The 25,725-nt window shown below is 34.5% G+C and overlaps 1 protein-coding gene and 1 non-coding gene across 13 annotated transcripts in view; both read left to right on the forward strand.

The window, feature by feature from the left end:
* Eya4 (EYA transcriptional coactivator and phosphatase 4) overlaps window positions 1–25,725 on the forward strand; it is a 266,666-nt gene that overhangs the window by 201,572 nt on the left and 39,369 nt on the right. For 5 of the 12 annotated variants that reach the window (XM_048798506.1, XM_048798518.1, XM_048798511.1 and 2 more), the window contains 6 exons: window positions 4,839–4,931; window positions 9,427–9,493; window positions 10,829–10,971; window positions 11,116–11,259; window positions 13,406–13,485; window positions 17,483–17,648. In XM_048798506.1, the coding sequence (XP_048654463.1) occupies window positions 4,839–4,931; window positions 9,427–9,493; window positions 10,829–10,971; window positions 11,116–11,259; window positions 13,406–13,485; window positions 17,483–17,648 (693 nt within the window). Of the gene's footprint in view, window positions 1–4,838; window positions 4,932–9,426; window positions 9,494–10,828; window positions 10,972–11,115; window positions 11,260–13,405; window positions 13,486–17,482; window positions 17,667–25,725 lie in introns of those variants that run through there. The other 7 variants (XM_048798491.1, XM_048798497.1, XM_048798484.1 and 4 more) reach the window with 4 other exon arrangements.
* Window positions 14,862–14,934, forward strand: Trnaa-ugc. Its single transcript has one exon. It is a non-coding gene; the product is annotated as a tRNA-Ala (tRNA).

A 25,725-nucleotide genomic window follows, 5' to 3' on the forward strand; every position in this document is an offset into this window, starting at 1 on the left:
GCGGTGGGGGGCGGCTCTGCACCTCAGCAGGCCGCTGGGCCTGCTCTGTGGATGGTCACAGTTCCCTCTACCTTGCCAGCGCAGGGGGAGGGGGCGGCTCTCCTGTTTTACTTTTTTAATTCAAAGTTTTATTGTTGGAGTTAATCACTTTGTAAAATTATCCCAATAAAAAGTATAAGCTGAATAAATTTAATGGCTTTTCAAGACCCTTTCCATTAACTTTGAGAATAATTTTAATTCTGTAGTTTTAATACCTATAAATAGCATCATCTTAAGATCCTACATTGGTGTTTCCTAAATACATTGCGTTATTTTTTAAAAGTAATTTAAAATGTTTTATCACTTTAGTCCTAACTGCATCATTATATCTGCAGATTTATATGGGAACTAAGATTTTTCCCTTTTAAAAGGAACACAATCATACCTTAGCAAACAAATGACTGGCCAGGCTTTGTGGGCCACACAAATTAGACCATGGTGTTGCACGATAGCAGCCATAGAGTGACTTAGTAGCTACAACTGACACATGACAATAATCACACGATCTGGATTTAGTCTATAGATACTAATTATTTTAAACAGTAAAAAATGGAAAATCTGATTACACATATATGTTTTTATATATAATATATGTATATTATATGTGTGTATTTATATGTATTTTTTAACTATTTGACTATGTGAAAAGCACCCAAATTGCAAATAGTCCAGGGTGGGATCTGACAAGGCAAGAATTTCTTTTACTTTTTTTTAATACCTTGATTTTAATTATTTATTAACTTTTTATGTGGTGCTGAGGATTGAACCCAGTGCTTCATGTGTATAAGACAAGCGCTCTACCACTGAGCCACAACCACAGCCCCAAGAATTTTCTTAATGTGACAGTTCTGTACAAAGTGCTGTGGCTGTGTAAAGTTGTTTTATCCTAAATTTCATGAACCATCTACTCACTTCTTTTGAGCATGGAGAATAAAGTCTCAGAACTCTCCAAAGTAGGACATGAAAATCTGATTTCTGCTTTTGAAATCAAAGCATTTGTTGTGTGGGTTTTAATTTTGTTGAAAGTGTGGTCCTTTTCTACTATACAAGGTTTTTGCTTCTATTTTATAGTATGTAATGATTTTGAATAGTGACCTGAAAAGTGAGTAAAAAGACCTGTTTAAACTCTATATTAATTTGAGACAAACAAGATATAGTTGTATATTTTACTGAATATACACTGAATGAGAATTTTTTCGCAAGTTTTAGGAGAAACGTAAAAAAAAGTAGATTTGTTTTATTAATGAACATGTTTCTAACAGTGCCTTGCACATATTTAATTTTAAAAAGTTTTCTGCCACTAGGAAAAAATATAGTATATCTAATTTAAACTGCAGAAACAAAAGAAAATAAGATACATTTCAAATATTTTTGGGAAAATGATTTCCATTTTTCAAGCTTTATAATTATTATGTAATGTATACTTTATAACTATTATCTTTTTTATGGATATCAATATTACCCTCCTTTGTACTCTAATATCTGTTTAATCACTTAATATAAGTAAAAGTACTGATTTCACTTCTCTGAGTTTTCTATTGTTAAGAGATTCTAATTATTGGTTATTACCCAATATTACACCCTTTCTTTAAAAAAAAAAAAAGAAAAGAAAAATATCTTTGCATTTCATTTGGAGCTCAGGAGATATGTGTTAATGTCCACTTAATGTGGAAATGATGTTTATCTGAACAGTGCAATTTATTTCTATCCCCTGTTATCTTCTGTACTATAATTACCTGCATAGGAAAAATAATTTTACATCAGTGTCTGTCATTTTCCTCCACATGTTAGCATCTATTCTTTGACTTTTACCTTAAAATCCCTCCACTTTTGTATCCTGGACACATCTTGATATTTGTACATCTGCATGTACTTGCTAGGGATGCTTCTTCTCAGTAAAATGGTCCACCTTTTTCTATCTCCCCCGCCCCCTTCCTGGAGATTGAACTCAAGGGCACTCAACCATTGAGCCACATCCCCAGCCCTATTTTATTTTGTACTTTATTTAGAGACAGGGTCTCACTGAGTTGCTTGGTACCTGGCTTTCACTGAGGCTGACTTTGAACTCAGGATCCTCCTTCCTCAGCCTCCCAAGCTGCTAGGATTACAGGTGTGCATCACCCCACATGGCTCCTTTGTCTACCTTTAAGTAAATACAGACTTTATAGTTTTAATGAAAGATGTTACCAATATTAAGAATGAGATAAAAAGATCTCACCTTCTTCTTTGTCCTTCTATGATAGTTTTTCTGAAGGCTTTTGACCACCTGAAGTTTTCAAATTGAGGAGATTTATAATCACAGTCAATACTGAATTTTTAAAATCAAGTCTCAAAGTTGCAATCCAAGGTAATAATATGAATCTTGGGGTCTGATTCCTAGACCAGTTTCATCAGACTCACCTCATATTCTGCTTCATTTCCTAATGAACAAGTGAAGTAGGTTATCTTTGGGAATATAATAAATCTATTTTACAAGCACTGTTTATAGGTACAGACATGTGTAAATAGGAACTTAGCCACAATTAGTTTGGAAGTCTAAGAAACTCTCTTGTGGTAGTTTTTCTGTCAGCTTTCGACTATGTCATAAATGTCAGAAGGAAAGTGTGGACATTATACCACAGAGGGTAACCTTTACATCCATCTGGATTATTCTCTGGGTTGTCTCTATACAGATGAAAGGAATTCTTGAGTAGTTGGTACTTCCTTAAAGGCAAATGGTTTAGTGATTGGATTCTGCAAATGTACCACCTGATCTCAAATTCTGGTTCTTACCAGCAGTGTGACTGTGGACATGTTATTTAATCTTCGTGTGTCTCAATTTCCTCATCTGAAGAATGAAGATACTAATATTGTCTGTTGACTGTTGTAGAGAGTAAATAAATTAATTCCTGTAAAGCACAGGAAAAGCCCCTGGAATGTATCAAGCATCTTTTAATTGTGTGCTCTTATCATCTACTTTTTTTTCCTTGTTGTCTTTTAAAATATGCCATGAGGAAAAAATAAAAAATACAAGTTAGTAGCCTATTTCAGTACTTTCAGCTTTCAATTTAAATAAGGCATTCCTAGAATGTAACCATATTCTTATAATGCTCTAAGTCTTCATGGAGAGACACTCTCAGGAACATAAATAAGCAAGTCGTTTTTCAGGCCTGAAGATAGTTCTGGTAGAAAGATTATTATTAAAATTGAATTTCTTAATTCAGATCTTATTCTAAATTCCCAAATTCAGATCATTTCTTCTGTGATGGAACTGACACAGATTCCTTAGTCACCTGAATTTTAGTTTCTTTGTGTATGAAACGGAAAAAAAGTGATTTGTAACTATCGGGTTGTTTTAAGGCTTAGCTAAATGCACATGGTCTAGCATATAGTAAGCTCTCAATAATATTTTTTTATTAATTAGAAATTTTATAGTGGTAAGCACAATTGCTAATTAGGTATAATGTAATGTGAACAACTGCAAATTACTATTGAAATGTACTGATCACTCATTCATTGGTTATCATTACGCAAATAATAAGACTCTACTCATGGTTGCTATTGAAAGTTAGGTCAACCTCCGATTTTCCTTTGGTTAGGATAAGTAATCCATTTTTTACTTCCTCTTTCCAAACTGAACAATTCACCTCTGACTCTACCAGCAAATTATCATGTCATTTTTCAAACATGAATACTAAGTTAACTCAGAACTCACTGAGGATCTGTTTAAGTCTGTTCACGTGGAAAGCACATAATCATTTCTGCATGTTGTTTCATCAGTCAATTGCTTTTCTAACACAGTAACATTACTGACACGGGTGTAATGTTGGTAGGTACTGTGTGACCCTGCTATTCTCTTTTGGCCTACTTAGTCATGGTTGGCTGGTCTGCAGCTTTCTTTATAGTTTACTGCTTGCTTCTAAGTTATATAACTGCACCATTCCATTTATGATCAGGAAACATAAGAAGTGACAAGTAGAAAATAAGTTTGTTTATTCCCTTACTGCTGTGATATATGTAGTAAAGCTTTGCAACCAAGGGAAAATATGGTGTGACCAAATGGGGAGAGGCTTTATCACTGCCCCACATGCTGTGTCTCATAATGGCAATAATGTGTGCCAGGCTACATTGCTGCCACAAAGGATTTTGCCCAAATACACCATCTCAAAGTAGAAATAACATATTACAACAGTTTTCCAGAGATAGGCTTGCTGCTATCAAAGTCACCTCTTCTCTGCTTAGCTCTATAACACATTAAAAATTGTTACATCTTAATATAAAAAACCCAACACTTGAAGACTCCTTGTCTTCTTTAGTCTGGAAAATTTATTGTCTCATCTGTCACCCATCAATGAATAGGCTCATGGTTTCTGGATTTGTATATGCCTCCATTGTACTCTAATGCAATTTTTGTTATTTTAAATATCTCCTTGGGAAGAATAAAATATCAACTAGTAAATCCCTTTGTTATGATTTGAATTAAATGTGCTGGTGACTGACTGGATTCTTCTGTCTGTTGACTCTATCAGAGTGTGCTTAAGTGAATTAAAAATGCAAATATATGTACTGCTGTTTCACTTTTGAAGGTTGACTGCCTTTAAAAGTCAGGCTCTGAGAACCAGCTTAGCCAGAGGATTCTAGAATAAATCCTCCATAAATGCATGCCCATTTAGAAGCTAAATTAACAAAACTCTTCTCTTCAACTTCTCAAAGTTTTCTCTTGCATGCCCATGATAGCTAGCGAGATCAGTCATAGAACAGTCAGGGTCTTTGATATACATTTAGAAGTAAAACTCACATGTACTTATTCTTCTACGTAGTGTCTCTTCTTGCAGTCAAAACAGAGCCCTTGAACAGCAGTGAAACCACAAGCACGACTGGAGATGGAGCGCTTGACACTTTTACTGGGTCAGGTAAAGCCTTTAGTTCGTGTGTCCTTATGTCCACACCAGGGTCCATACACAGCCTCCTCCTTGTGGATAGCAACGTGAACATCAAAGCTATTAGAACTTGAATCTTTATGAAGTTAGCATCAAATCCACTTTTGAGATTCATCCTAAAACTATGTATTTTTTACAAATTATAGTAGGAATCATTTTGCCAGCTTTTCAGTTGACAGTGAAGCAATCCCATGACTTTCTCATTAGAGATAAGCAGAGCTGGCTTCCTTCATCATGATTTTATGCAGTGCTTAATTAATTTAATAATTAGGTCACAACAGCCGACTTTGTTCCTTCAACTCACCCACTTAAATTACATTAAAAACTGCCTTCTATCCCCCATCCTAGATGTAAAACTATCCATTTGATTCCTTCTAAATAACCTTGCTTCCTCTCTGGGTTTAAAAAAGCCCTCCTGTGCAAGCAGCTGAGTGATAAGTATTAAAGGTTAATGGGCTTCGGGGGACACATGCTGGTTGCATTAGAACCCAGACTCAGGGAGCAATCCTGGGCTTCAAAGAGAACAACCTTGTGTCTTTAAACATCAATCCCTTTTAAATAGAAGTATCTGATAACTCCCAGCTGGACACAAAGGGTGTGAAATAAATTGACTTAGTAAAAGTTTTTTTTTTTTTTTTAAATTACAGTATTGACTTGGTAAAATATTTTTCTTTTTTAATTACAGTATTTTGGTTAGCTTATTTTCTGGCAAAAGGATTAAAACAAACAAACAAAAAAACCTTAGAAGGAATGTGTACATCAGAAAGATGAAAATTAAACTTAGAAGAGCAGTTATGGCAAATAAATCTCGGTTCCATTGTCTGCTTTAATGTATTTTACATTTATTCGTGTTCTTATGTGCAAGGATTTTATGTGGGTATGCCCTAAGTAAAAAGAGTTGAGATATGTGTTTGAGTATAATGTCATCATAGCACGTTTAATTTTTATGGATGTGGATGACCCAGTTTTATTAGTTCATACCAGTTGGAAGTAGTTGTCATATATTGACATAAATATTGGTACTACAAACAAAAATAATGTATAGTAGATAAATTTTGCATAGAAACTCATTTATGCTAATCCACATCGTTTCTGGCATTTTGCCTGCTTCCCAGAGATAGACACTGACTTACCTTGTGATTCTGTATTGCTCACTTACTTCAGCTCTTGTAAACATTCTGCAAAGTAAATGTATATAATGCAATTTTAAGAAAAGGAGTTATTAAGTGATTGCTATCATACTTCAAGGGCATACAAGTACTTGGAAAGTTGAATGACAGAACTATAGAACGATAGGAGTGTCAGAGCTCTCTGAAACATTTTACAGACGAGAATACCAAGGTGCACAGAGAAGTCAAAGGTAGTTATGGCCCCATGATCAAGGCATTATAACTGGTACAAATGAGGCTAGAACTGGGTAGTACATGGGTCCTTTCAATAGTCCTCCATTGGAAAATATAAAGACACACAAAGAAACATGTGTAAACAATCATTCTATTTGAAATACACTCATATTTTCTTTAAACATATTTTCCCAGTTTTCTTTTCAAACTTTTCTAGGGCTATGCAGTCTAACAAAATAGCCATTTGCCACATGTAACTATTTAAATTTAAATTAAGTAAAATGTGGTAAGATAAAAATTTTGTTTTTTATCACACCAGCCACACTTCAAATGTTTAATGGATGCCTGTAGCTAGTGGCTACCATATTGGATAACTCAGATACAGAGCATGTTCAACACCATGGGAAGTTCCTTCTCAACAGTGATCCAGGATAAGGGTTCTCAATGGCAGTACTATTAAAATTGGGGGCTAATTCTTTATTGTGAGGGATCTATGCTGTGCATGGTAAGATGCTCAGCAGCATCCACACATATGCTCCAAATGCCAGTAGCACCATCAGTTATAACACCAAAAAAATAACTCCAGATATTTAACATTCTCCTGGCATATAAATTCCTCCCCGCTTCACATTTAGAATCACTGACCTAACGTATCCTAATAGTAAGAGTAAAACCCTAAAATCATTTGACACGATCATCTGGAAAACTAATAGACATTAAAATTTTTAAATTAATTTTCAGGATATTTTGAAGACTAGCAGTTCTGTTTCCTTTTGTTTGAAATATACTGAGTTGAGTGCTTTGGGGTTAATTAAAAGACAATGAGGGATAAAGAGAAGATCTTCCCCATTTGTATAGGGTGTCCCATACGTTTTTCTGGAGATCAGGCTGCCTTGGCAGGAACAGTCTTTATTCTGAACAACTAATCACAATTCACTTGAATCCATTTTTTATTGTTTTCTATCATCTGCAAATTTATGAGCATAAAATATATAAATTTTAATAAAGAAGCTTATATTCTCCATCTTGTTCTTTAAATGGCCTCTTAGTTTTCTAAGCCAAAAGTTGTGTTTTTTATTTAGAAAGTGAAAATATTGACATTAGTGAGAAATTTCAATTTAATTGACAATTTATTTGTTGTGGGTACGTTATTCTAATGATATCTAGATTTGTTAATTAGAGAGAAAAACATCCTATATATTCAGAATTGTGTTCATGTATATAGGTTTTGTCTGAAATACAGAATTTTGCTCTTCCTCATATTTAATGAAAACTGCTATAGTGAATGTTTCTTTTCATCATTCTGTGTATTTTGAAAATCCTCCTATTTTTCAGTCTTGAGAATAATTAGTATGTATAGCCAAAGTCCTTTAAAAAAGCGACAAAACATCTTGGAATTAATTGTTTAATTCCAACTTATTTAACTGTTTTTCTGATAAATAAAACATTTACTATAGTGAATTAATAAATTAGACTGAAAGCACTATTATTATATAATGTACATTTAGTACCCATGGAGTGTAGTACAAAGTTTACCCTCATTGAATTGATTTGAGAGTTTTAAATATCCTTTTAAGTTTTTTAAGAATTAACTAGAAAATTAATGGCTTACCAATAAATTTATTTCTAATATACATATATAGAAAATTCACTTAAATTTTGATTCCTGAGAATTTTTAGAATATTATACTTCAGTCATATTTGACTATTTTCAAACTTGATTTCTAGTATTCATGAAAATGTGCTTATTGTACTATTGCTGTGAAAACTATACTTTCATTACCCCAAACTTATAGGCAAAATAGCATTTTAAACACCTTACATTCTGTATGTTTATGAAGCAATAGATCACAAGAGTACTTAATAACATTTGGATATAGAAGTATATCATATTTCATAAAATAGTGAGCAACTTAAACCTATTTGTCACTTTTACAATTCTAAAAGTTTAGCTCCAGAATTATTATGAACAACTTAGGAAGGTCATAGTACTTTGAAGTAGAACTATGATTGATTAGACTAAACTAATTCCAGCACTGTGTTGTGTACTACTTTAATCTTTTTGAAAAGTGAATGAACAGCAGATGGCCTAATAAAGACACTCTGTGTGCTTGCCCAGTATGGATTGGCTCTGAAGGGGCTGTCTCAACACTTTAGAACCCATATATTTGCAATACATCTGTCTTAGTCAAGGCAGATGGCTAAAGGAAAGAGAAACTTCCATACTTTTGGATATATTCCAGTCTGTGGTGCATATTTGGATGAAATGTTTATAGAACCTGACTTTTACTTTTAAGTTCTTTTTAGAAAAGTATTTTCTCTGATAGTTATAAATATGTATGTAAATATGATTGCTACTGCATTTTGTGATTATGCTTAATAGAAGGTGTTACATCATCCTGCATGTTTGCTCTGTACATTTCAAATATTTCTAGGGTACTTTGGTCTCTGCATTGTTAATCACTCCTCGGATTAGTAAAATGAAAGAAAATAGAAAAGAATAGCATGTTTACAATTAGTGAATGATGTTTTGAAACATGAAATTTTTCTTAAATATTATTTTAAGGCTGGGGTTGTGGCTCAGTGGCAGAGTGCTTGCCTCGCACATGTGAGGCACTGGGTTCGATCCTCAGCACCACAAAAAAATAAATAAACAAAATAAATATATTACATCCATCTAGAACTAAAAATATTTTTTAGAATTATTATTTTAGTTAGAATAAATCTGCAGGCAATATATTGCTATCATGTGGAGTTTAAAATGTAAAGTGTTCAAATTTAAAAATTTACTTTTACACCTTGAAAGTTTAATTATTCTATAATCAAAAATACTTTTTTATAACGTATCAATATGTAAGAGTATACTGCTGACTTGAGAAAATGGATGAGTGATAGAATGATTTGAATGAGGAATATTTATTTCATGCTCTTAGAACAAAATTCAAAGCAGTTTAATTTGAAAAAGTATTTAGGGAGTGTTACATTTTAAGAAATGGATTTTAGAAAATGAACAAATTTTTAGAAACGTTTAACATGGCAATTTCTTTAAATTAGCTATATACCTTCTAATGGAATGCATTTATGAAGCAAATTTTTTTGTGCATTGGTTTTTTTGTATCTTACAGTAATCACAAGCAGTGGCTACAGCCCTAGATCAGCACATCAGTACTCTCCCCAGCTCTATCCTTCCAAGTAAGTGGTCAGTAGATGCAGTTTTGTTAGAACCATTTTCCAGAATTACATTTATTAATTTCTATTCACACAATATATCAACTTTAATTGGCAAGAATTTCTGTACATACATGTAACATAGGCAGCTGGATAGATATTTGGATAGATTAGACAAATATTCTATACATATTAGGAATAGAGACATCAGGGGCTGGGGTTGTGGTTCAGCAGTGGAGCATTCGCCTAGCACATACAAGGCCCTGGGTTCGATCCTCAGCACCACATAAAAACGAATAAATAAAATAAAGGTATTGTGTCCAACTGCAACTAAAAAAATAACAATTTAAAAAAGAAATAGAGACATCACTTTTATCTGGGTAATGCCCTTCTTTCTGGGTATTTGTGGACTTTGAGCAGGACATGAAACTGAAACTAGAATATGCTATTTTTTTAAATGAAAAATTTTAAATGCTGGGTAGTTTAAAGAAAATATGAAGAATTCACATTTTATCCAAACATCAACGCTTCATAATTCATTCCATTATTGGAATATTTTTATTGGATTTCAAGTTATAATAAGCATACTTCTGGAAAAATATATATACATATGTTTGTTTTTATAACTAGTGTGGTCACCATACTAAGGACAATGGTAGATAGTTCAAATTTAACTATATTGGGTGTATATCCCAATTTGTTTGGAATCAACAAGATGTGCCTAATTTGGATTCCCAAGACATACACTTTAATATATAATGTGTTATTGTCTGTAACATCAAGAATATCCTTAAGTATAAGCTGGGATTGAATCTCCAGTTGGGAACACAGATAAAATGTGACATGATAAAGGGAATGGCATTCATTTTCTTTTCAGGAGGACTTCTCCTTCTCCTTTTTTCTAAGATTTCCCATTTACAGTAGTGAATTCTTGGAAGAAATTTTAAATAGAGTTTTGTAATCACTGTATAGCATTAGGTCACTTGTAGTGAATCTGAATCTGCTTGTAAGCATATTAATTAACTGGCCTGTGCTCCCTTTTCCTCATCTACAAATTATTTAGAGTGCTATTTAGCTGTAACAAGACTTTAGATATAATATCTAAACCAAATTTCTCATTTGACAGGTGAGATAGTCGTAAGGAGTTTAAATTATTTTTTCCAAGGTGACCAGATTGCTTTGTAGCAGAGCCTGGGCTCCGGACATTCAAACTCTTATTTGCTCCTATATTGTTAAAATTATGTTGTAAATAGAGAGGAGGATTACTTCCAGAATATTGTAGGGTTTCACTGAATCTAAGCTGTCTGAATTAATATGCAGTCTTTGTTGCCACAGTAATGCTATTTTTCTGATATTTAGGCCCTATCCACACATTCTTTCTACACCAGCAGCTCAAACTATGTCTGCCTACGCAGGCCAGACTCAGTATTCGGGGATGCAGCAGCCAGCGGTCTACACAGCCTACTCACAGACAGGACAGCCCTACAGCCTGCCCACCTACGGTATTTCACATCTTTTATCTTCTCCTTCTTCAGTTATAAGTGGGTAATCTTGCTGGCTAGTAGTTTTATACTCTGATGTTAAGTTCCAACTCAAGGAAGGTCATCTTACTAATCAAATGGTTTGTATGTGCATTTTGGAAACAGATTTGGGTGTGATGTTGCCAGCCATCAAGACGGAGAGTGGACTTTCCCAAACTCAGTCCCCATTACAAAGTGGCTGCCTCAGTTACAGCCCAGGGTTTTCAACCCCACAACCAGGCCAGACACCATATTCTTATCAAATGCCAGGTAAGTAGCCATACATGAAGCGTGTGAGGTGAGAACCAATTCTCTGAATGAGACTCTTCAGCTTCAGTCTTAGAAATGTTCAGTCCTAAAGACAGGTTTAAATTTACCCCCGCTCACATGATTTCTTAAGACAAACAAAGAGGCAGAAACATGATGGAAAAAGTTGAATGTACATGGAGAAACATGACTCAGACTGAATGTAAATACTTAATTTTAAGCCACATAACATTGGCAGGAAACAGAGTCCAAGCAAAGCAAACTTCCAGCCAGCCACCAGGTCAGGCAGGCACTTGTTTGGCGTCTATTTAAGTGAGGAATTTAAAAGACTCATAGTGCAAACTAGTATTTTCTTTTCAATATTCCTTAATAATGTAGTGCAATTTTGATTGTATGAAACTAAATTAGCACTTTTCTAAGGTCCACTTAACAAGTGATTGTTAAGTGACTGGGGATTTTGTTCATTCCTTAAATACTTACTACCTATTGGTAGTATAGTTCTTAATAGGACTTTTATATAATTTGTACCCGCCCCCATCATCAATATAGGATCATTTAATTTTTTAAAAAATTTTGGATCCTGTAAAAAATTATGTCTGATCTTTATATAATAGCTGAAGAAACAATTTTAGTGACATGGTAAAAAACATTAAAAGTTAGTTCTTCTCTGTCATTTTGTCTATAGTATTGATCATAATTTGGGGGCTATATTCATACATTTGAACCAATGGTTACTGACCCTTTACTTAGAAATTTTTGGTCGGAATAGCAAATCTCTTTCCACCCGGAATATTAGGTGGAAACATATTTGCATATACGCTATTGCCACAATGAGTCACAGAGCTTCGTGAGCAATGTGATGAAGCATAGAAACATATTCAGTTTTCCCCTGTATAGGTTTATTCAGACCAAGACAATTGCATTGATTACATAATATATTGCTAGTCAAAACACGTTGATAAAAGAGGTCTTCCACTTCCTGAATAGTTTTTCATTTCATTCCTTGATAAGTACAATCCACAAGAACATATTTAAAAAGAAAATTCTATAATTAATACTTTGCTTGTTTGGGGCCCAGCTGGAAAAATAATTAAATAAATTTTAAACTTTGTAGTTAAGTTGTAGAAGGCACTCAAACCTTAAATTCTTAAACTTGTATGAACCTTTTCCAGACTCTGAATCTTAATTCGCACCTCTCATTGTTCTAAAGAGAGACATAAGTATCAGAGACAGGTTGCTGCAAGCATCAGTTCTAAGTGGGGCTTGTATGTTTATTTCCTAATAATCTCACCCAATGTTTAGCTACGTTAGTTTCAGTCTGCAAATGTGGTGGAAATAGTTTGAAAGATCCAAAATTCTGTCTGTCTTGTAGTTTATTCTTTGAGTACTCTGGCTCTTGTAGACACCTCTCCTTGAATGCCAGCTTTATCCTGGTGAGACTGTCCCCATGTTCTCCTGCATAACCCAAAAAACCCACATGGCAAGTCTACTAGCCACCATGAGAAGGCTAAGCACATTTTCTTTATGAGTCTCCCAACTTCAAATTTCACTGCATTCACAACCAAATTCAAAATGTGTTTCTCTCACCGAATTCTGTGAAGTGAAATATTTTTATCATTTAACAAGGAAAACTTATTTGGGGTCTGTGTGGAAATTTCATTTTTATTTTACATATAATACTTATATATTTATGGGATACTATGTGATGGTTTGATATGTGTATCATTATATAATGTTGAAACCAAAGCAAATAAAGCTTTCTCCTCATTTATCATTTATTTGTGATGAAAGGTTTCAGAATCTTTTTTTTCTAACTTTTTTGAAATATATAGTGCATTATTATCTACATTAGGATTTTACTAGTGTGCAATAGACACCAGAAATTTTTTCTCCTATTCACCAACATCCCACCCTTCACACTAGCTTCTTCTTTCCATCCTCTGGTAAGCACTATTCCATTCTTAACTTATATGAGATCAACTCTTCTATATATGAATGAGGTCACATGACATTTGTCTTCCTTTGCCTGGCTTATTTCACTTAATATCTTTCAGTTCCATCTGAGTTGTCACAAATTACAGGATGCACCCTATTTTATGACTGAATTGGTATGAAAGTTTTTAAAACAAAATTTGTTCTTCATCTCTAGGTTCTAGTTTTGCACCATCATCTACCATTTATGCAAATAATTCAGTTTCCAATTCAACGAATTTCAGTGGTTCACAACAGGTATAGTAGCTTTTTGTATTTGTTCTTTTTATATCTATTGCAGATTATTGAAGAGTACTTTCAATTATAAGTGTACATCCTCTGTAAATAAAGTTTCTTTATTTAAAATTCATATAGCAACTCAGGACAGTAAAAATTTACCTATCCAGAACTCTTGGGATATGTGTTATTCTAACTGTTTTAGATTTCTTGGTTACTAAATATGAATGCTGCAGTTGTTGCACTCTTTTGGCATGTTTTTTAAACATATTTTGCATACTTTTATCTTAAACTATCCTAAACACAACTTTATTTATCTTAACAAACTGTTATCATGATGAATATTAACTAGTAGATCAAACTATAATCAATCACAGGATTATGCTATAGATGCTAAAACTTTTCAATCTTAAAAAGTAACACTAGTTAATAAACAAAATGCCTCCAGAACTAAGACTGGGTTTTCATTTTTTAAGTATTTAATTCTATAATTTTTTTCAATAAATGTTTAGTTCCCACTTTCCTAATAGTTATAATTTTGGCTTTGGTCACTGAGCCTATCTTGAGCAGGCCTCTGTCTCCTCCTAATCATATTTTCCTAATGTTTTGAGAGTTTTAAAAATCTAGCTGGTGGAGGGCTGGGAATATAGCTCAGATGGAAGAATGTTTGCCTCATATGCACAAGGCCATGAGTTCACTTCCTAGCACCACAAAAAAAGTAAAAATAAAAAAATAAAAATCTAGCTGGTGGGAATGACATGTGGAACAAGAGTGCAGGTTCCTGAAGTAGCAACTTGGCACAGAGATGAACTTGTGATCTGTGCTGATGCTTCAGAATCTATTGTCTTTATTTAGTGATTCTTAACTATGCCCAGAGTAGTTGAGACTGAAGGGTAACTGGTTTCTGGGCAGACAATGCACTATGTTACTTCAGTGTCATGGCTGAGCTTTCGTGTATTTTAAAATATCTTACTGCACAACTGCTTGGATTTTGCATTTACTGAAGGAATTCTATTCATTGCTTTTTTGTGTGGTTTTATTAACATAGAAAAAGGCCAGAAGGAAGTTGGCATTCATTAGAAAGTGTGGTATACTTGGTCAAGTAGCCATCAGAGTCATTGCATATTTTATTTAAAAGCTGAGAATTTTAGATCATTTATTTATTGATACAGCAGGCATTTATTAAGCCCATGCTGTACATTATATTTTTGACTAAGCATTGAATGTTCAATATGTTACCATTATGTACAATTATAATGCACCAATAAAAATATGGAAAAAAATACTTAAGTCTTTATTTCATGTTCTCCAAAGGACACAATCTTCATGAAGAAACAGCAATGAAACAATTTGGATAGAGGGTGGAATATAATAATAAAATAATAGAAATGTGGGTTGGGGATATAGCTCAGTTGGTAGAGTGCTAGCCTTGCATGCACGAGGTCCTGGGTTCAATCCCCAGTACCACCAAAAGAAAAAGAAGAATAGAAATATACACTAGTCAGAGTGGTAGTGTAAAGGAAAGACCACTATACTTGGGAGGATTTAAAAAATATTTGTAAATTAGAAGAATATTTATTTGAAAAGTTTTAATCATAAAATAAATGGTGGGAATGACAATTTTGTCTGACAATTTAAGTAGAATGGATGTCATATAAAATATAGTTTGTATTTTGGATCATGGGCCGAGTACCACTTCATCATTTCTGTAGATACTGAGTGTTTCTCAAGTATTAGGAACAGGTCTGAACATTAGGGGACAGTGGCGTGGTGGCCAGAATCTATCAGACCTTATCCTTACTTCATGGAATTTACAGCCTACAGACAATAAACCAATGAACACACAAATTAATATGTCCAGAATTAAAAAGCTTGAATGGAGAGAACAAGATCCCACTAAAAATAATAACAGGAAAATAATTTTGAACAGGGAGGCCTGGTGGACGCCTTCTCTGTGAGAGACACATTTAGGCCAAGGCTCCTGAGAGCCAGGTGAGGAAAGAGGGCACAAGTGTTTCAAGCCAAGAAAGCAGCAAGAACCAGACCCCCAGGGGTGGAAGACTCCATGTGTCACTGAACTCCAGGAGGACTGGAGTTTAGCTGGAGCTGAGGGGAAGGTAGAGACAGCTGGTTTTGAAGCGGTAGGCAGAGGCCTGCTCACATAGAGACACAAGGGTTTCAGTTAGGCCTTTGGATCCTTGTCTAAACCAGTAGGAAGCTATTAAAGGATCATAAGCAGGAGAACCCTACATCATTATGTAATTTACGTTTTGTGTAATCTGGCTTCTGAGTGTTTGGGGAAAGTAAAAAAATGGAAATAGGAGATAAAGTAGATTAGTGAATAAAATGGGTGGCAATGGGAAGTGAAGGATGTATAGACCAGGGTAACCATATTGGGAATGAAGGAGGTAGAAATCTCAGAGATACACTGGAGCACTTGACACCTTATTCCCCAAAGACCAATGGGAGACTTCCCAGGGTGTACCCAGCTCCTCCTTAGGGTGTCAGTAGCTTATTAGCACACAGTGCCTCACACCCATGCTGGGGTCAAACAACAGGTACCAGTTGCAGCTCTGAAGCTTGTTGGCTGTGTAACCTGGGCACAAATCACGTAAGCATTCTGTGCTGTTGTCTTCTTTTTAATATATAACATGGGAATAGTAATAATAACACCACATAGGAGATTGTGAAGATTAGGTGAACAAAGCTATTTAAGCCCTTAGTACAGTAACTGGACACAAAGCCAGCCATACGTAAGACTCTGCTCTCTCTCTCTTTGACTCTGGAAAAGTCGGGTTGCTTGGAACTTGTTCAAATATTGATGAGTTTTTTCTTTGGCTCACAGGTAGCTGTGGGGAACATAAGATCCTGCAATTAACAGCCTAGTGGAATTTTAGTTTTTTGACATATTACTTAATCCTTTCTGGTAATACATGTATTACGCAGAGAATTTCCTTTTTGGGGAACCACATCCCACATGCATCTATGTTCACTCCAGAACTTGTCTCAACAGGGATCTTGATCCTGACCAAAGGTCTGTCATCACTGATAGCATTTTGGATTATCACATGGGAGATATATCAAACTCTATCACAACAGCCTCACTCACCATCTTAACAAAGAAAAGAATTTTGCAGAATCATTCTTATCATTTTAAGGCTTTTTAAATTTTTTAAAATAAAAAACAGGGGAGCTGACCCAATGCTTTCATTTTTGTCTGTAAACAAAGGAGAAAAACCACAAGTTTGAAAAACCTCACTTCACTGAACCTTTTTAAGTCAAGGCCTCAGGTAGCACATGGTATGTGAGAGGCTAGGTTAGAAAAATCCTTCATTCTTTTGTTTATTTACTCTGTGCCTTCTGCCAAGAAGACAGAATCATCAAGGGCCGCCTGGAAAGGGAACAGAATGCACTGGGCAGTCCGTGTGGAAGCTGGGTGGGGAGCAGCCACACTCCCCCTGCTGATGGCCTTAGTACTGATTTTATAAATGTGACCTGATTCTGGCTCCCCATCTCCTCTTCCAGGGCATAGGTCCTAATGATGTAAATCCTTGGATAAGTGTAATTAGGGAGGCAAATGAAGCATATGCAAATTTTAGACAGATTAAAATTTTTGTTCTATAGCTGGCTTGTAAAAATAATAGAAAGCTTGGTCTGGGGTTGTGGCTCAGCGGTAGAGCGCTCGCCTAGCACGTGCAAGGCCCTGGGTTCAATCTCAGCACCACATAAAAATAAATAAACAAAATAAAGGTATTGTGTACAACTAAAAAATAAATATTTAAAAAAATAATAATAGGAAGCTCATTACCATGTGCATATATAGGTACAAAATCATCTCCACATGTGAGGATTAGCTCAATGCTCTAGACTCGGAAACAAATGGAGCCAAAGCTGGTCTTCCAATTGCCATGGTGATTGGGGTTGTTTGGGTTTTTTGCTTGTTATTTTTGTTGTTGTTTGGAGCACAATGGATGGTAATTTCTCTTCCAAGCACACACTTTTCCATTATTTGTTTCAGGATTATCCGTCCTACACAGCCTTTGGCCAAAACCAGTATGCACAGTATTACTCAGCATCAACCTATGGAGCATACATGACTTCAAATAACACAGCAGACGGCACATCCTCATCAACCTCCACCTATCAGTTACAGGAATCTCTCCCAGGACTGACTAGCCAACCAGGTACAGATCTTCACCCAGGTGAAATACTGTTAAATGTTTTCTAATAACATGAAGAAAATGGGCTTTTCAAAACATGCCTGAAAATTCTCAGATAATTGTGATGATATTTAATCTACATTGGCCTCATTGCAAAAACTGAGGCTCTTTTGATATTTCAGAAAACCCTCCTTTTAGATATGGAACTGTTAGGAGATTGGACTCTCAAAGAGACTATGTATGTAGGAATGTGGATATGGGCGAATGGACCTTTTGCCAGACTTATTCTTTATTTTGTCAAAAACTTGACAGCAGAGTTATAATATTTTCTTCTTGAATATAACTGATAATATTTTCTTTCTGCCAGAGAGACTACCTAGGTCCTTCACCCTTAGTTCATCAGTAACTCCTAAAAGTCCACATTTATAGGATCAGTGGCAGGTAGTTTAACGTCTTTGCCTGATGTATGCTATTTGAAATCTATCATCATTCTCATTATATAAAGCTTTGCCATCTTCTTAGTAGAATCATGTTTGCTACATATATTTGATATATCAAAGTATTAAAAGTTAAAGGCAAGTTTTAATAGAGATTCAACATAATCTCAAATCAAAATGTCAATAGATTTTTTTGAAGTAATTATAAAGGTGATTTTAAAATTACAAGGAAAGGTAAAGGAACAGAAGAGTGAAAACAATTTTGAAAAATAAGAATGAAGTTTGAAAACTTGCACTGAATAATTTCAAGATTTACAAGTATAGTAATCAAGAAAGTACAGTATTATCAAAAGTATAGATTCATAGAGAAATGCAAGTGCAAAGACAATTGAATGAACAATTAGTATCTTTTAGCAAAAGGTACTGGAAAAACTGAACATCAATATGCAAAAGGTAAAAGAATCTCAACTCATAACCCATATGCAAACAATTAAATTGAATTATAAGCCTTCATGTAAAAATTAAAAACTAAAAAATATCTAGAAGAAAAACGAAATCTTTGTGACCTTGGACAACATAAAGATTTTGTAGATATGACACTGAAAACACAATTCATAAAAGAAAAGTTAAACTAGATTTCATCAAACTGAGAAGATCTTTTAGAAAGCCACCACTACAGGAAGAAAAAGGCAAGTCACAGAGAAAAGATTTCCAAAACACATATCTGATAAAGGACCTGTATCCAGAATACATAAAGAACTCTCAAAAAAAAAAAAAAAAAACTTGTAAATACTATCAATGTGTTTTAATATTTTTCTGCCTTTAGTTATTTTTAAGACCTAAATTCACCCATGTCTTTTATCTAGATTTGGAAAGAAAGAATATGGGAAAACATGGTCATATGTCAGCAAATTCTAACTGGACAAGTAGGGCCAAGATAATTCAATTCCATTAAACAACTATTTATTCAGTTCCTATTAGGTCCCAGCATTGAGCTAGAAACTTGTACTTAAGCAATGAAAAAAAAAGCTTTGCCATCTTATTAGAATTAGACTCTGTGCATGTCTTTAATGTCCTTTTAACAAGCAAGATAAAAATCAGGCAAATAATTAACAGTGATGTATTAAGAAAAGGAAAATACTCGATTATATTTAAAATATTAACAAGTAAACTAATGTGGACATAAAGAACTAACAATGAAACACACACACACACACACGCACGCACGCACACACACATATATTTTTGCAGTCCTGGGATTGAACTCAGGGCCTCACACATGCTAGGCAAGCATTTTACCACTGAGCCAATGCCCAGCCCTAAACCAATATTTTAATTAACATCCAAACTATGCTTATATCATGAATTGATGGAAGGGCAGCATCTATTATTTTTCATTTCCTGCTGAGAATAGAGTAGTTCTCCCTTATTCATGGTTTTCTTGTTGCAGTTTCAGTAAACTATGATCAACTGCATTCAAAAAATATTAAGTGGAAAATTCCAAAAATAAACATAAGAATCCTTGCTTCACGAGTGGTGGAGATGCTGTAGATAGGGAGGCTTGTCATACTCTCATCACATTGGAAAGATTTTTCTCCATGGTGAATGCGCAGGCAGAACAAATGAGGGGACTCTGCTGACACAGAACCACAGTAGTGTTTGTCATCGGAGTGTCAGAGACTGAAGGACAGACAGGACCATAGGGTGTTTTGAAGTTACTAGACTACAGTTACCATGAATGGAAACTGTATGCTCAGAGACGGAATGTGCTGCATGGCGCTTGGGTCCAAGGTTGATTTTGCTATAGTTTCCATGTAATCACAGCAGGGTTTCTGTGCAGGAAACACATGGATGGTGACTTCCATTTGCTAAAGAACACTCCATATTCAGAATAGTAGTTTTATTCATGGTACAGGTGCTACCTGCAGGCAGGGAGATATTCTGAGTGGGGACTTCGAATGCAGCACACCTACATGTGCATTCTCGTGTTTGCTATAAGATTCTACCATTTCTTCAGGCTTCCCGTGGCTGCTAATGCCAACAAATATGGATTAGCATAATTTTCATATTTCATCATACTTTTAGTTGAATTTAAAGAAGAAAGTATTTCTACTTGTAACTACATTGTTCTCTCAACCAAAATCATAACACACACGTCTGAATTTTTAAGGAATTCTGTGATCTCTGACCTTTACTCATGCCTATTGAGATCTGGCATGCCTCCAAAAAGCAAGCAAGTTTATAACTATGAATTTATTTTTATTAATGATGAAATCTGATGGATTCAGTTCAAGGGCAGGAAAAGAATTTCCCATTAACTGATTCTGCATTTTGGACTTATAGCAGAGACCTAACAATTAAGTCCACAATTTTTCACAGAACATTTCACTGTTTTCCATCTTTAAAACAGAAACATGCCCTATGTTCAATAAGAGACAGCTGGTTGTTCAGATATAGAGATAAACCTAATGAAATAAAGTTGGATCTAAATATCCAAAGCTTACAAGGGGCAGTTATTCATTATTGTACTGATTAAGGGATAATTATTCAATCATGTAGAAAAGCCCTGGGCAGTTGGTAATGACTGATGTTATTTGGAAATTGCAAATAGCGTTCAGTTATTTATTTTACCCTATTAGGTAGTTTGACAATGGATTTAAGAAACACTACTGTGCTGATTAAGAACAGACATTTTAGTTCATTATCGTTATGAAGACCTGTCTTTGGCTTTAACACAAAGTTTATCTAGGGTAAAATTATTTGCATGCAGGATGTTTTGAGAATGGATCAGCAAGTGAAGATGAAAGATTTTTACAGTTATTTTTATTAAATATTTTAATCTTCTTTAAAGTTAAGTGTGGTTAGTACTTTGTAGCAGTATTATCCTTTACCCTAAAACTACGAGAAACATTACAGTACATTAGCTAACTGAACAAGTGCTCCAGAAATGTCAAGGAGATAGTAAATCACTTCCCTCTCTGAGGCTAGCTTCTCAAGCAGAGGATGGACCACAATGAACTTTGCCAAATTACATTTTCCCCTCTTGAAGTATCCCATGCCCTTGTACAGTGACCTGAGTAAAGCTGACACTAGAGCTAACAGCTGTCTCTTTAAAAAAAAATAGTATCAACAAATGTTTAATGATCAGTTAAGCCCAAGTTTCTGGTTTTACTCTTTATCAGGAGATAGAGAGTACAGAGGTCAATACCGTCTCACCTGGATGGGCTCTGGAGGAGCAGAGACCCACCTGCCCTCCACAGGAAGTACTTTTTCACTTCAGTGAAGTCCTTTCAGTGAATTCCTTGGTCCTTTCTCACAGAGCAATAATGACTTTTTTATTTAATTGCTTTAAATGACAAATTTTAATATAGTTGTCATGTAAAACATGTTGTTTTGAAATATGCATGTATAGGGAAATGACTAAATCAAGCTAATGTATTTGTGACCTCACATACATCATTTTTGTGGTAATAACACTGAAAAGTCATTATCTTAGCAATTTTCAAAAAATATACATTATTGTCAACATGGTCACTGTGTTGTACCATACCATCTCTTCAACTTGTCCTTCCAAGTTAACTGAAATTTTGTATACTTTAACTGACATCTTCCCAATCCCTGGCCCCAGCCTCACAGCACATGGTAACCACCATTCTATTCCATTTCTGAGACTAAACTTTTGCACTCTACATGTGAGTGAGGTCATGCAATATTTATCTTTCTGCGCCTGACTTATTTTGCTTAACATAATAACCTCCATATTGTTGCAAGCAACAGGTTTCTTTCTCTTTTAAGGTTGAATAATACTCCACTGTGTACATGGACCACATTTTCTTTTTCCCTTCACCTTTTGAAGGAACCTTGGGTTGACAACATATCTTAGTTATTCTGAACAGTGCTTCAGTGACCATGGGAATGCAGGTATCTCCTTTACATAGTGATTTCACTTCCTTTAGATATATACCCAGGGATGGGATTGCTGAATCATTTGGTAATTCTATGTTTAACTCTTTGAGGACCATGCTCTTTTCCATAATGGGGGTCTTCATCTACATTCAACAGTTGCAAGTGTTCCCTTTTCTCTACATCCTCTCCAACACTTATTATCTTTAGTCTTTTTGATAATAGTCATCCCAACAGGTGTGAGGAGATATCTCATTGTAGTTTATTTGAATTTCTCTCATGATTGTTGAACATTTTTTTCATCTTCCTGTTGCCCATCTGCAGGTTTTTTTTTTTAAGACGTATCGACTGAGATCCTTTGCCCATGTTTTAATGAGGTTATTTGTTCTCTTACTACTGAGTTGTTTGAATTCCTTATATTCCTTATATGTTTTGAATACTAACCGCTTATCAGATGTATGCTTTCCAATATTTTCTCGCATTCTGATCAGTTGTTAGATTATTTCTTGATGTGTAGAAGCAGGCATAGATTTGACCTTTTTGTAACCTGGAAAATATATGGCAATTTGGGAAAAGCCTCATGATTAAGGCAGAAGTTCTGAAGTCACATTAAAATTGTAAAATACAAGCTAATTAATTTTGGTAAGTTAGTTAAGTTTCACATGTCTCCAATCTATCACTAAAAGACAACAATGAAGGACTTAATTCACTTTGTTGGAGTGAGTTTAAATCATGTGCATACACATATACTACAGTGAAAAGCTCTGACAAATCAATAAGAAAAGCAAGAACAACCCATTTTTTAAAATGGGCAAGAGCTTTAACAATTATCAAAAAGAAAATATAAAATGGACAAGAAACATAGCAAAAATGTTCTCCGTCATTACACATCAAGAAAATGCTAATTAAAATGACAGTGCAATACTACCATGCATTCACAATGACTAAAATAAAGAAGACTAACCATATCAAGTATTGTCATGGATGTGAAGCAACTGGAACTCTTGTTGTTAGTAGGAGAGCAAATTAATACCCTCACTTTGGAAAAAGTTGATGTCTACTGAAGATGCACATATGCCTACCCTCTAACCCAGTAATCGCCCTGAGAGGTATAGATACTCAAGAAGAATGAGTGCTTATATCCACAAAAGCATGTACAAGAGTACAAATGGCAGCTTTCTTCATAATAACCTAACACTGACACTAACCCAAATGTCCCTCAATAGGAGGGATAAAATTTAATATATGTATTTCATGAAGTTCTAGCCACATAAATGAAAGAACAGAGTTGTTCTAGGTCTAATATGGATAAACTCAAAGACATAATGAGCAATGAAAATTTCTTTTTTAAAAAAAGAATGCATGACACTTTCTAAGTGTTTAATAAATTTAGAACTATTTTTCATGGTTTGCTTTAAAAGCTGTACTTTATTCCCATCAAAACATTTCTGTCCACATTTTTTTTCATATTCTTAGAGCATATTTTAAGACCCTCTAGTAACTTGCAAAGTATTAATGGGAATAAATTCTTCTGCATATGAAAACCAAGATACTTCTTATGACCACATCTTTTCCCTTCACAACTGTGGCATTTACTGGATCCCAGATTCAAATAGCCCTGTTGTTCCTGCTAAATTTCTTCTTTATTGACCCAGTCTACAATTGACTTCCCATAACTGATGGCAATAATTGAGATTTTGTAAGTTTCTATTCTTTCAGCTCTTGTACTGTGGGAAGAACAAAGCTGCCTTATGGTATATAACACCTAGAAATTGATTTAAAATGAATATCAAGACAGGTTTTAGGGACTATTATCCAAAAAATTTTAAAAGCTTACTTAAGAAGAGAATATCAATTTGCATCATCATTTTACTTAAATGAGAACATTCAATTTGCAGAATATAGTAACCTTAGGAAAGGTTCAAAAAATAATTTAAAATATTTTAAGTAATTTTATTAAAAGTTGATGTGTTTTCAAATAACTGAAGCCTCATTTAACACATGCAAAAGCAAGCTGAAACATAATTTACTACAAAATAGGGCTATATTTAACCCTACAACTAAAAAACTTTAACAGAGAAACATATGCCATGAACTTACAATATTGTAAAAGCAAATACTATTTGCAAACATATTTTTTGTGTAAACATATTTTTTGATCCTGTCCTGACATGCACAATATTTCCATAGAAAATGTTATAATCAAAAGAAATAAGATATTGGCTATGTAAAAACTGCTGTTTCTCAGAAAAATAATAATGCCGAAGGGACTGGTGACTGGTATGTATGTAGCCCAGTGATAGCACATTTGCCTAGGATAATGCACAAGGCCCTGGGTTTGGTCCCAGCACTGATAAAAAGGAAAGAAAAAAAATAATGTATATACGTATGCCTGGTTTGTTCAAATTTATTTATTTAGATTAATTTCTGCTTGGCTGCCTTGAGAATTCTTTAATTTAATGATAAAGCATGATAGCCATAACATCTTTATGTTTAAAAATGTACAATTTAAACTTAATATAGTTTGCAATCTGATTCTCCTAGAAAGTTTTATTTTATACATATGATTTAAATCAAATTAAACATAAATCTGATTTTCCCTCAGTAGTGCAAAAAAGTAGCTACTATTACCGGTACTTTAATGTACAATGAAACAGATTCAGAGAGATTGAAATTCTTGAAGTTATAGATTAAGACTGGCTCCTTTCTCATGGTGGCCTCAGTTTATCTTAAGAACCTCTAACAATTTTTCACTGTTCATGAGGTACCCTCCACCTGCTAAGATATATTGTCACTAGCTTTAGATATGTCAGAATTTTAGGTATTTGTGAGAGATACAGACACCAGCTAGATAAGAAGTCTGAACCTTAGGATATGGCTGGATAGAGGTATAAAGTTGATCACAGGTGATTCAATACAGGTTCATTAATACATAAGAGGGTAATGTCACCCAAAATATGGAGTGAAAAGGATGGTGATCAAAAAATGGATCTCTTTAAAAAAAAAATGGATCTCTTCAATACCAGCATATAAGGAATGGCAGGACGGGAGTCCATATCTCCTAGACAGAGAAGGGCTGGTGTTTAGGGTTTAGGTGAACTGAAGCTAGCTTTTGATAAATCAGATACATGGAGTGGAAATAATTGTGTTGTCTGATACTTTAGTCACTGGCCATTCATGGCTATTGAACACTTAGAATGTGGCTTACCATAGTTTGAGATATACTATACGTGTAAAATATGCACAAGATTTTAAAGATTTAGTATGAAAATGAGAATGGAAGACATGTCATTGATCATTTTTTATATTGACTACATGCTGAAATGATATTTTTCATATTCTGAGTTAATAATGTGAGTCAATTTTATATCTTTTTACTTTTTTAATGTGGCTGCTAGAAAATGTTTTTAGTCAGCTTTTTCACTGCTGTGACAAAAAGACATAACCAGAACAATTATTTATTGTTTATTTTGCAGCTTATAGTTTCAGAGGTCTTGGTCTATAGTTAGCCAACTCCATTCTTTATGGCTTGAGGTGAGACAGAACATCGTACAGAAGTGTGTGGCACAGGAAAGTAGCTCAGAACAGGACACCAGGAAGCAAAGAGAGAGTTCTGCTCAACAAGGACAAATACAGATTCCACAAAGACAGCCTCTGATGTCCCACCTCCTTCAGCCACACCCTTCCTGCCTACAGTTAGCATCCAGTTAATCCCTATCATGACACTCAATCCCTAATTGGGTTTAAACTCTTATAACACA

The sequence above is a fragment of the Marmota marmota genome, unplaced genomic scaffold, assembly GCF_001458135.2.
Source record: "Marmota marmota marmota unplaced genomic scaffold, marMar, whole genome shotgun sequence".
Taxonomy (NCBI): domain Eukaryota; kingdom Metazoa; phylum Chordata; class Mammalia; order Rodentia; family Sciuridae; genus Marmota; species Marmota marmota.